Source organism: Symphodus melops (assembly GCF_947650265.1).
Source record: "Symphodus melops genome assembly, chromosome: 14".
Lineage (NCBI taxonomy): Eukaryota > Metazoa > Chordata > Actinopteri > Labriformes > Labridae > Symphodus > Symphodus melops.
Window position 1 is genome coordinate 11,147,315 of NC_136704.1, and position 11,795 is coordinate 11,159,109.

Genomic DNA, 11,795 nt, shown 5'->3' on the forward strand with positions numbered 1-11,795 from the left:
CACAGTTCTCCCTCAGCATTATTAGAAAATAGTTTGCTACAAACTGTAGAAATTGACACAACTACAGAGCCCCTCAAGTCCAAGAAAGTCACACATGAAATGTTGTGCACACATTTAATTTGGACTTTTTGGGACTTCAGGGGCTCCGTACAAACCTGAGGTCCAGTCTGAAACTACGTGAAGGAACACAAAGCTCATCAAGGACGAAGACGTCAAGTTAATTTGGTCAAAACACGTTTATTAGAGTTGAAGTTAGACGATATAAAAGGGATTGAAGTAAAACGTTACAACCTTCACAAACTGTATAAAAAGCTTCATTGAAGATCATTGGAGGCTAAAAGTCTTTAAAAACAGCACGTTCATATAAAACATGTAACCACTGAATGATAGAAATACAACACAAACAGATTAAAATCTTCTTTAAAAACAATGTTAAAAAGCTAATGACAGCTGTTTCATATATTATTCCTCTGAGTTATTTCACCATTATATAAAAACATCACTCGTAAAAAACATCTGTTGATAAAATAGTGAAGATCTGATGATGTCACTGAGAGAGGCTCTATCACTACATCTATCGCATTCATCTTTAAAATGTGTGAACTGAACTCAGAACTGAAGTGAGTAACAACGTGTGTGTGTGTGTGTGTGTGTGTTCAGGCGGGGATCCTGGACGCTGCACAGTTTATGGTGATGACAGTGTAGGGCTCATTCTGTCGTACGGTCACATGTCCAGCTGAGAGCAGCTCTGCACAAGACAAACACAACAGTGTTAAAGTGTTTCGTTCACTCTTCCTCCTGACAGAGAGACGGGACGATCAAATCCTCTTTTCTTAAATACAGTAAATGATTGAAAGAATAAGCAGCTCCTCTTCATGTCCTCACCCAGCAGGTAGTAGAGGGAGTGAGCTGCAGTGCTGCGATCCACCTCCGGGGGCAGCAGAGAATCAAAGGTGACTTCTCCAAACCTCTGCAGACTGCTGGAGATCCAGCTAGAAACACAAGGCATTGAACCCGACACACTGAACACGGTGGACATCAAACTGAAGTTTAAGTGCTTTCCATACGCAGCCAATGCAACAACAATCATTTATACAACATGTAAAACAGACGTTTATGCGAGCTGACAATCAGCTCCATGTCTTATCAAATACACCAGGTTGGATTTCCACCCTGGTAAAGAAGGTAAACAGGCTCACATGTGAGACTCAGCTTGAACAATCTTATTTTATATTTTGAATTTCAAAGCAGCTGTGTGTGTGTGTGTGTGTGTGTGTGTGTGTGTGTGTGTGTGTGTGTGTGTGTGTGTGTGTGTGTGTGTGTGTGTGTGTGTGTGTGTGTGTGTGTGTGTGTGTGTGTGTGTGTGTGTGTGTGTGTGTGTGTGTGTGTGTGTGTGTGTGTGTGTGTGTGTGTGTGTGTGTGTGTGTGTGTGTGTGTGTGTGTGTGTGTGTGTGTGTGTGTGTGTGTGAGAGAGATTATAAGCCTCCCTGTGTTGTGTGTATTGAATACCTCAGCATGTCCCTGCTCTCTGCATCATTTTGAGCCTCAGGCATCTCGATGTTCTCCTCCACTATTGGCTCCATTTGAAGGCGGGCCTCCTCTTGAGGGGACCTACCCAGACACACACACACACACACACACACACACACATGTTAACCATCCAGAGTGATCTATTTCTTTATTTTCCGAGCTTTGTGTCTGTCAGCTGATCTGAGACGTACAATCTGCTGACAGGAGTGGTCACTTCGCTCAGGGATTTGTCCTCTTTGGACATGTTCAGGTTCACATCTAATGCAGCTGTTGATAAACACAAACACACAGATGAAAGGATCCTGCACATGATGTCATTGTTGTGAATAACTAATGTGTGAGAAAAGAGAGGGAGGATTCTCACATGAGCCCTCGGCGAGTTGCAGTCCTGACTCACTGGATATCTGAGAGGGAGAGGGAGAGGGAGAGGGAGGGAGAGGGAGAGGGAGAGAGAGAGACGCAGTTTCAGGAAACAGAAACCAGGTTTACAATCTGATTTGTCTCACCACTGAACTGATCACAGCTGGCAGAACACTACTGCAGGCCAGCTAATGGATAACCTTCATTATTTGACCCATAGCTTCACAAATAGCTTTGCAGCTTTGGCATGGCACCACACTTGACTCCTGGTTGGTGAGAATATTCACACGATTTCTTATAAAAATAAACGGGAAACATCAAAGGCTGAGATGTACTTTCACAGCGCTCACCTCTCTCATGCTTGAGCGCCTCCTCTTCCTCTCCGTCCTCAGTATCTCTCTGTCCTGCTCCGACTCCTCTTCTCCGTCTTCCCCCCCGTATGCAGGCAGGCTGGTCAGCGAGGCGCACTGTTTCCATAGAGACTGGAGGTCACCGTGGAGGAGGGCTTTGAAGGGGTCACAGGAGGGTTTTTCAAGGTTCAAGGTTTACTTCATTGTCAATTCCAACATATGTCAGACATACAGGCAAATCGAAATGACGTTTCCCCCCTCCCCACGGTGCAATGTGGATAAAATAAGGTACGGTAAAAGAAATAAAAAAGATCAATTATATTTACATGAATAAAATCTAAACATGCAATAAATACAGAGTTAAATAAAATGGAATCTAAAACAAGATAAAAAGCAGATAAAAATCTTCTTTAAAGATTGGAGAAAAAGTGAAAAAAAAAAAAGTTCTCAGTCAGTGCTCCTGAGCAGATGTGCAGGTAAGAGCATCTTTTTTTTAAAAACTTTATCCCCATGGGGCAATTAGCACACCAAGTGTTCCCTACCACAGGAGCAGCAAACTGCATACAATTCAGGGTTAAGTGTCTTGCATGTTGCTCGCAGGAGCTGGGGATCGAACCCTCAACCTTACGGTTGAGAGACGATGACTCTCCCCACTGAGCCACAGCCCCCAATCTGGAGGTGCAGCTTTGTCACCAGTACTGATGAAATGTGTCAGAGAAACCTGTCGCTGACTTAAAACCATGTTGGAGGTTAAAGTCTTATCCTGCACAGACTCTGATGAGGTCAAAGAGGTTGAAGGTTCATTTTCCTGCATGAGGCGTGTGACCAACCAACAACGCTGACCCACTTCTATTTCTCTATTCTGTTCTACGTCCAAAAGTTGGCGAACATTTGTCCCCTTATGACGGACCAAAAAGGTTGCGTTTTTTTCTCAGTATGTCAGAAGATGTCGAGTAACGACACGTGAGTGTGGCACTTACATCCGCAGGGGGCGCTGAAGAGCTGAGCAGGAGCGGCATGCTTGGCCAAGGAGGGCAGGTCCAGCAACACCTCGGACTGAAGGGGTAAGGGAGCGAAAAGAAGTGTGGAGGAATAGAAGGAGACAAGGAAAGAAAATCAATGAGCACGTCCCCAGAAGGAAGACGAGAGAGCTGGAGACACTAGAATCACTCAGAGAATGAGCGTGTGTGCTGCAGCCTCAGCTTGTTTGCATCTGTTTGTGAATGTTGCATCTTCAGTGGGTGGATGTATTTAAACATCATCATGTCATTTAGGGAAACAGCATCAGTGGGACTCAGTACCAGGTCCAGTGTTTCGCCTTGTGGGGTTTTAATCTGTTCCTCCATAGCTCGGTCAGATATCTGGACCTCAGAGTCGGCGAAGACCAGCTGGCGCCTGCGACCTCCTCGCTTCCTCAGAGGAGGAACAACCTGAGCGCAGGGAATATTTGAATCTATTAAAGGAAATCACTTTCCACCATCAAACTGGAAAGAATACAGCAATGTGGGGACATGCCCAAAACTGGTTTCTAAAATGAAACAAGCTGCCCATGAGTCACTTTGTGGAATGTAGATAAAAGTTAATGACGAGTGTCGGCGTGGAAAATGCTTCGTCATTGTTTTCTACATGATTCAAACAACAGGTACACATCCCAGACGTCTCACCTCTTCACAGGGACTGTCTGTTGCTCCGTCACCTTGGTTCCTCGATGCCCTCGATGGAGGGGTAGGCATGGGGAACATGTGGCGGGGTCATCTCGATGGCAATAGCAGCCAGAGGAACCTTCCCAGGCTGAGCTGACTCTCATCCAGCAGCCACATGCTGTCCCGCTCGCTCCACATCACGCTCTCCTTCAGCCTGGAAACGACACACACAGGTTCTCGCTGCACAGGTTTCTACTCGCACTGTTGGGAACTTCTCTAGAACCTGAAGGCCCTCTCTGAGGAGTTCCTTTTTTATTCAAGTTTCTCCTGAGACGTACTGATCAATCGAGGTCATGGCTCCTTCCAGATCTCTGGCCCTCTCCTCTGTATGCTGCCCGTCCACTTCTGTTCACACACAGGAACGTGATATCAGAGACGTCAAATGAAAGAGAGGTTCAAGTTAAACCCATCTTTCCGATCTAAAAAATAAAGCCAGGTGAGTCACATTTTTTAAGAAAACATTTATTTATGTTTGAACAGATGCACTCCACCATGTCCATGTGTGACTCTATCGAGAAATGTCAAGAAAGGAGCCTCAGGTGGGGGGGGCGGTTAGTGTCCGACCTTCCCCACTCTCTCTCTCTCTCCCAGGTTTCTGACTCTACCCACCATCCTAGCTCTAAAATAGAGCTGACATGTGATCCCCCCCCCCGAGCTGTGAGGGACGTGTGTGAAAAGGGAAACTGTCAGGAGCAGGCTGTCTTCAAATGTTCTACAAATGTCAGCAGTGCATGTGTGAGCTGGAGCTGCTGTTTAAACTGTGTTCAATCGAGAGCAGAAGTCTTTGGTAAGAACATCAAGCAGTCCTTTATTCTTTCTATTCTTTAAAGAAAATAACGTTAAAGCTTCAGAGGTGTACTAGTAACTTGTCAACTGACATGAAATAAGTTTCTCTCCTCTACACACTAAGTCAGATTTGATGTGTTTATTATAGTGGCTGCACATAGAACAGAAAGGATTTATCATTACAGAAGCTCACACTGTGGGACTAATGAAGGTCTTCCTCTTCTTCACAGAACCTTCGACAGACTGTAGCTGAGCAACCGACTGGAATTCAGACTTCTCAACTTTAATACAAAGACATACGCACGTCTTTGTATGCTCGCACCCACCTCCCCTGAACTGGTCTGGTTGATCCAATAATAAGTCAATCTCCCTCGCTGTTGCTTCTGGAAGGTCATCTCCCATAAAACACTGAGAGAAAGAGAGAGAGGGAGAGAGAGAGAGGAACCAGAAACATAATGCATCTCTCAGGTGTATTTAAACAGGAAATGGATTTTTTTTTTTGCATGCAAAGCAAAAAACCAGGCCAAAGGGCAACAAGGCGGACACACGACTCTGTAAACAAAGAGAGCTGATGTGATTAAGTCACATCCTATTACACCAACAAGCTCTTCATCTGCCCAGTATACTTTAAGAAGAGCATTCTGAAATGAGATTAGGAGGAGCTGAACGGTGAGTGGAGATTTGTGGGACTCACACTGCTGCAGTTTATGAACATGACATCATTTAGTCTTAAAGGGGGAATTCAAGAGTGTCTTAGTCATCGGCTTTCTGCTTCACACACTGTTCAGTGAAGTCTGAGTGAAGACCCCCTCCCAGTGGCCTTGAGTAAAGCTGTTGTTGGCACGTTTGAATCACTGGGATGGCTGTTGTGTCTAAAAATGATGACTAACATGCTTCCTGTCCCCTGACAGTGGCAGAGAGTTTACCTCAGCAGCGGGGATATGCAAGTGTTCCTTCTCCTTCAGGGTGATGGCAGCTGGAGGCGACCGGAAACCTGTTTTTACACAGCAGGGACAACCACGACAAAGAACAACAGATTCATCTCTCCTTCAGGATGTGTACATATCAGTGAAAGAAATTCTTCTTTTCAATTCTTTTCAACCAGCAGAGAGCATTCACAGTCACAGAAACAAGCACAGCGCCCAGCCTCTTTTTTTTTTTTTTGCCTTTGCCTTTTTTGTTCGGCAGCTCCAAAGCGCTCAGGTAGTAAATCGCTCCAACGTTTCAAAAAAGACGATGTTGAAGTTGAAGTCGCTCTTTCGAGATATCAGATATTCCGCCCACAGGTCGTTTTGTATCTACTTCCTCTTTGCTCCGTGTCTGATCGGGAAATCAACAATGCAAAATACAATCAAAAAGTGACGGAGCAGTGTCGGCCAAAACAGCAGGCCCCGTTGACAGACTGTTGTCATAGAAACAGAGGGAACATCGTTAAGACTCCTGATTGTTGTGGGCATTTCTGAAAACGTTTGTCATCATACAAAATTTAAAAAACAGAGTAATCGATATGTAATAATCACCACTGTCACAAAGCAGTTAGCAAGAGTAACACTAATGATTCCTCAGCTGTATGATTATGAAGTGTGTTATACAAAAAGCTGAGTCCCTCTTCAGATCAGGTTCAACCTGCACAACAACCTCTGAGCGATTCCACTTCTGATACAGCTTTGAGTTGCAAGTAAACAGTCGTGGTAAACAGAGATGGAAATAATTCTCCGGGAGTGTTTTTAAGAGGGGCAGCGTGAGGACATGCTTCCTGTTGAAACCAGGACACAGCTGCTGTTTCCAACATTCAAACGTGGGCCTCACCGTCTGTGTCAGCTGCGGTGTGGGGACTGGACACCAGGGAGTGCTGTGAGCCTGCCTCTTCCATCGCCAACAGTGGCTACAAACACACAGCATAAAACATTACATGATGAAAACAGAACACTCACATGATACCTGTCGTTTTTTTAGGACCCGCACAGCAAGCTTGATGTAAACTCAAAGTCACTCAGGATGAGGCTATAAGGATCAAACTCATGAAGAATCACTCTCCCAACTTCCTTATTCTGTGTCTTTGGAAGCAAAGAAACATCATCTCAAACCATGAAGCTCATGTGCTGTCAGCTGGACTCTTCCTGCCACTTCCTGTCTGATAGCTGATAAGTGTGAAATACTTGAATAAACAACGCTTTTTAAATCATATTTAGAGAGAGAGAGAGGAGAGAGAGAGGAGGGAGAGAGAGAGAGAGAGATAGATAGATACTTTATTGATCCCGAGGGAAATTCAAGTTTTTTTTTTTGTTGTTTTTTTTTTTAGATAGATAGATGAGGTCTCAGAGTGAGGTTGCTGCCCACAGCGGGCGCTCCAGAGCAGTTTTTGGGGTTCGGTGCCTTGCTCAGGGGCACCTCGGCAGTGCTCAGGAAATTGACTGGCACCTCTCCAGCTACCAGCCCAGTTTCTGGACTTGGTCCGTGCCGGGACTTGAACCAGCGACCCTCCGGTTCCCAACCCAAGTCCCTACAGACTGAGCTACTGCCGCCCTAAAGGAGGGAGGGAGGGAGAGAGAGAGGGAGAGGGAGGGAGGGAGGGAGAGAGAGAGAGAGAGAGAGAGAGAGAGAGAGAGAGAGAGAGAGAGAGAGAGAGAGAGAGAGAGAGAGAGAGAGAGAGAGAGAGAGAGAGAGAGAGAGAGAGAGAGAGAGAGAGAGAGAGAGAGAGAGAGAGAGAGAGAGAGAGAGAGAGAGAGAGAGAGAGAGAGAGAGAGAGAGAGAGAGAGGGAGGGAGAGGGAGAGAGGGAGAGAGAGAGAGAGAGAGAGGGAGAGAGAGAGAGAGAGAGAGAGGGGAATCAAAGGAGACACACAGCCACGGGTTGGATTCAAACTAACCACGAGGCCACCGGCGGCCCTCCCAAAGTCATTTCCATGTTATTGCCCATCGACAAGACGGACAAAGTCCATCTGAGTGAGTCATTGACTGTGATTATTCTCAGAGTAACAGAGATTAGACTCTGGAGTGGGAGTGTCGTACACGGGAGGCGTGATGCCGTGAAACTAACGAGAATAAAAGGCTGAGTAACATTCTCAAATCAATTCTTTGGCTAAGTTCAGTAAAGCATTAAAGTTAGGATGGAAGCTTCCTGAAGGGTCTGTGTGTGGTGGAAACATACAGGACATGTACATACATCCTTTAAGTGGGTGTGGCAGGTACAGGATGTGTGTGTTTGATCTGCGATTAGAAAACAGTCGACTGCAGCATGTGGTCGGATACTTACCGTACATCAATCATAAACTAATAAACTTCTGATAAAACACTCGAGCTTTACTGAGAGGCTCATCTTATTTATTACATGTAATGTAGAGGTGGGAATCTATTCTCTGAGAACTGTAGTTTAATGACAGAATATCTAGTGACATGTGAGAGTACGTCTTTAGGCCTGAAGCTGAGTTTGAACAATAGTGACGTCTCTTTCTATGGCACGGGCTTTGAACAGTTCTGCTACAGACGACAGCTTACGCTGCCTTTGTAGATACGGTGGACGGTTTCCTCGCTCACAGACTCCACAGTACACTATGTGGCTAACTGACCTGGTTTATGTTGTACGGGCTGGGCAGTTGTTTCAGTTTCATGAGTCCAAAGAACGGGTCCTGAGCCCCCTCTGCCTCCTCCAACATGTACAGGTTGTCGGGCACGTCCAACGCCAGCCTGCCAGATAAACACACACAACAACACTGTGCACGATATCCAAACAGCTCATGTGCATTGCTGAATTAGCTCGCTACAGTTTGCACACTTGAATCCTTGAAGTTGGTTTCCTAGTTTAAAAAAAAGAAGATAAATGTACCTATACATCACTGCTGTGCCATAACACAGCCTATTAACATTTATGATGCCATTTAAATGGAAGCATCTTCATTTGTCCATCGTTCTGTCTCCTTTCACAGTCTTTATTACCAAAAATAATCTCCCTCGTAAATATTCCACCAGATGCTTTAAGCTCTGCTTCAACTCATCGGCGCTCCAGGATAAGAAAAGAGGAAGACACTGGGCATGCATTGAGATGTACATGTCCTCGTGTGCTCACCTGTCAGACTCAGCCAGGTCAATGGGTGTGCATCTTTTAGAGCGCAGCAGGCGGTCCATGATCTGCTGAGCCTCATCTGCAAACAAAGCAAACACACGACTATTGGATGTGCAGTTTCCCTCAGAAAGAAACAAAAATCACACATATCCCGAATTTCCCCATTGGGGATCAATAAAGTTATATCCATATAAGTCAAGCACGAAGACCTCTGACTATTGAGCAAAAGAGACCATGATGTCTCTGTTTAAGACGAGAGGTTATAAACAAGACAACCTGTTCATTTCATTTGATCTCATGACACCCACAGCCTTAACTGGCAAAACACCTTTCATTCATGCACAGTTTGAGTCAACATTTACAGTTAGCAGAGGTGGGATAAAAAAAAAATCGATTAATTCGAATATTGTGACGTTTTTTTGGACGATTTAAAAAATCAGTTTTTCCCCCCGGGATCGATCAAAGCTGTGTGCAGAAAACTCCACATGGTCAAAGAAATGTCTGTTCTGAAGAGCACATTATAAAAAAAGAGAGGACACACTCTCACTCGTCCTGCTGTTTACTCTCAATCCAATTAAGGTTCATTTGATTTCACTGAGAGAGTAAATAAAATACTGTTGCAGTAGAGTCGTCCACAGACAGTGGAGGCTTCTTCGGCCTCTCTCCGTGCGTATCCTCCTGCAGCGTTTCTCACAGTTTTCATCAGCCCATGACAACAGCATGATTGTGAATCTGTCTGATGCAATATTAGTTTCAGGGCGCAATTCATGACAAGATGAGTAGAGAGTGTTGAGCTTGGTTTGCTGGTGTTGCGTTCATGTGCTCTCTATGAGGCAGGCTGATTTGTGGAGCATGCATTGTGCAGAGATAGCACGGTTTGGGTTTCCCACTGAAACAGCATTTCTGACACGTCTATGTTCTGCAGGGACAACTTGTCTGCTGTGTTTTACATCATTTGAACAAACGTTTCACTGAAGTTTACCCTGGAAAGTAACCCAACAGATATTAATGGTCATTGTTTAACGTCATCCTTCGGCATTTTCCGCTCATCCTAAATAATGATGAGATCTAAAACTTCGGATCTAAATTGTTTAAAACCAATTTACTCATGTCTGCACCTGATCTACAGTATGTTATTTCATATGTCACAAGTCAATCTGTCTCTCCTTTCTCCTTGCTCATCTGGAAAAGGTGACAGTCCACTGTGTGCATAGAAAATGTATCTCTGAGGACAGTTATAACGTTTCAGGCTCTGATCACACATCTGCTCTTGGATGCTCTCGTTCATTGTCATGTCTTTTCCTCTTACCGAGCAGGAAGCCACACTGCCTGTGGTACACTACAACCACTCCATACTGCAGCTGGGAGGACAGGTAGAGAGAGAAGCGAGGCCTCGGCAGGTTGGGTTGAGGTGCGGGCACCTGGGCTGTCACATAGTCCAAAATGTCCCCGCTGTAAAAATGTGAAATAATACACTGGTATTATATTAACACTTTAAACTACTGTAAAACCCTTAATAGTCAAGTCTTCAGTATATGAAATGATCCTGCTTATATTTGGCACAGGCTTCAATATGAGACGGGCTTTCATTTATTTTAAACAAAAAAAGTGCAAAGCAAATACGTGAAAATACTGAAACTGTACATTTAACACTCGACAGAATATTTAACAAAATAAATATCAATAAACAATTCAAATTTTTTTTATCTTGCTTTACAAAGAAATCCTGCGAGCCTCCTTCATGTCCTGTACACATACAAACACACCTCTGTCTTTCTTCGACAAATGTTTTAGTTTATCTTTATTTTGTTTGTATAGTTGTTTTTTCTCCTCAATTTTGAACAATTTTAAAACAAAGATCCCAGAAACCTCTAACTGAGATAGGCCTTTATTTATCAAAAAGCAGCAGCAGAGCCATCAGGCTAATACAGGGAGGACTGAGCCTTAAAGTGGGATGGACTTTTATTTGAAGTTTTATGGTACTTTGACCAATCTGTCATGTCTTTAACTACTTTAAGCAGCCAAATTTAACACCAAACTAGACTTTAATTTACCTGAAAGGGAGCAGCCTAAATGTCAAGCACACAAACACAATATTAACTGAGGTAAATTTCAAAATCTAGAAATGGATAAATCAATATAATCCAGATTATATTATCTGACCTAACATGTGGACTTCTCACCATGTTGTCTTGACATTGACTCTGAGAAACTCTCTCCGACTGACCCTGATTCCTTTTGTGGCAGCTAACCTGAAACACATTTAAAAACACACTTTATCAGGTTATCTTTATAAAGCCTACTCTTATGTTAGTAGTTAACACAGGCTAGCTACCTTTGCTATCACAAAAATATTGAACTAAATTAACTTGATCAAAAACTTACCAAACTGTGGAAAAACATCCAGTATGGCGCTTTAGGACATTTGGGTAATAAAACATTATTTTTTAGCGTGTCTTTCTAAAACAAAAGCTAAAAAAAGATTCAGGGTTTTGTCTTGGAAGGCAAAATGTGTAAAATAAAATCATGAAAAACATAAATCACTATTTTCCCGCGTCTCGCTACGCTTGACCAATCAGATTAGAGTTTGAAGAACTTGAAAGTAAACATTCATGATGCCTTCACGTAAAATAGAAAAACATAATATTCATATTTTATTTAATGGAAGTATGAATCACAATCTAATTCATTTTAATATTTACAGTCTTTGATGGCAATCTGCTTTAACTACAAGAGATTAAACATCAACTGTGTTGTCACTAACAAGAAATAAAAGTATTTTTTTCCTGTTCCAGGAATACCATTAAAGATCCGTGAGGGAGTTCTTTCATTTTGTTATTCCCGGCTCTTCCCTTCTTTGGTTCGTAGACTGTAAATCTGTATAGTAGATTATACAGTAGTAACAAATCTAACAAGGAAAAACTTCCTCTTCAGATTTTAACAAAACAATTATCACTAGACATAATTTTGATTTTTGATATTTAAAATGACTTTAGACATCATAA

The 11,795-nt window shown here is 43.4% G+C and overlaps 1 protein-coding gene across 1 annotated transcript; it reads right to left on the minus strand.

Annotated features, from left to right (window-relative positions):
* Positions 1–212: 212 nt before the first annotated feature.
* Positions 213–11,359, minus strand: rec8b (REC8 meiotic recombination protein b). Its single transcript, XM_079361602.1, is given in 20 exon segments — positions 213–748; positions 886–992; positions 1,510–1,611; positions 1,722–1,797; positions 1,895–1,934; positions 2,241–2,395; positions 3,221–3,296; positions 3,542–3,670; positions 3,718–3,724; positions 3,937–4,045; positions 4,048–4,097; positions 4,222–4,288; positions 5,056–5,137; positions 5,656–5,723; positions 6,539–6,614; positions 8,297–8,414; positions 8,794–8,869; positions 10,100–10,242; positions 10,974–11,042; positions 11,176–11,359. Coding segments are annotated over 20 exon segments (1,698 nt in total). The 5' UTR covers positions 11,232–11,359; the 3' UTR covers positions 213–656.
* Between the last annotated feature and the right edge of the window lie 436 nt (positions 11,360–11,795).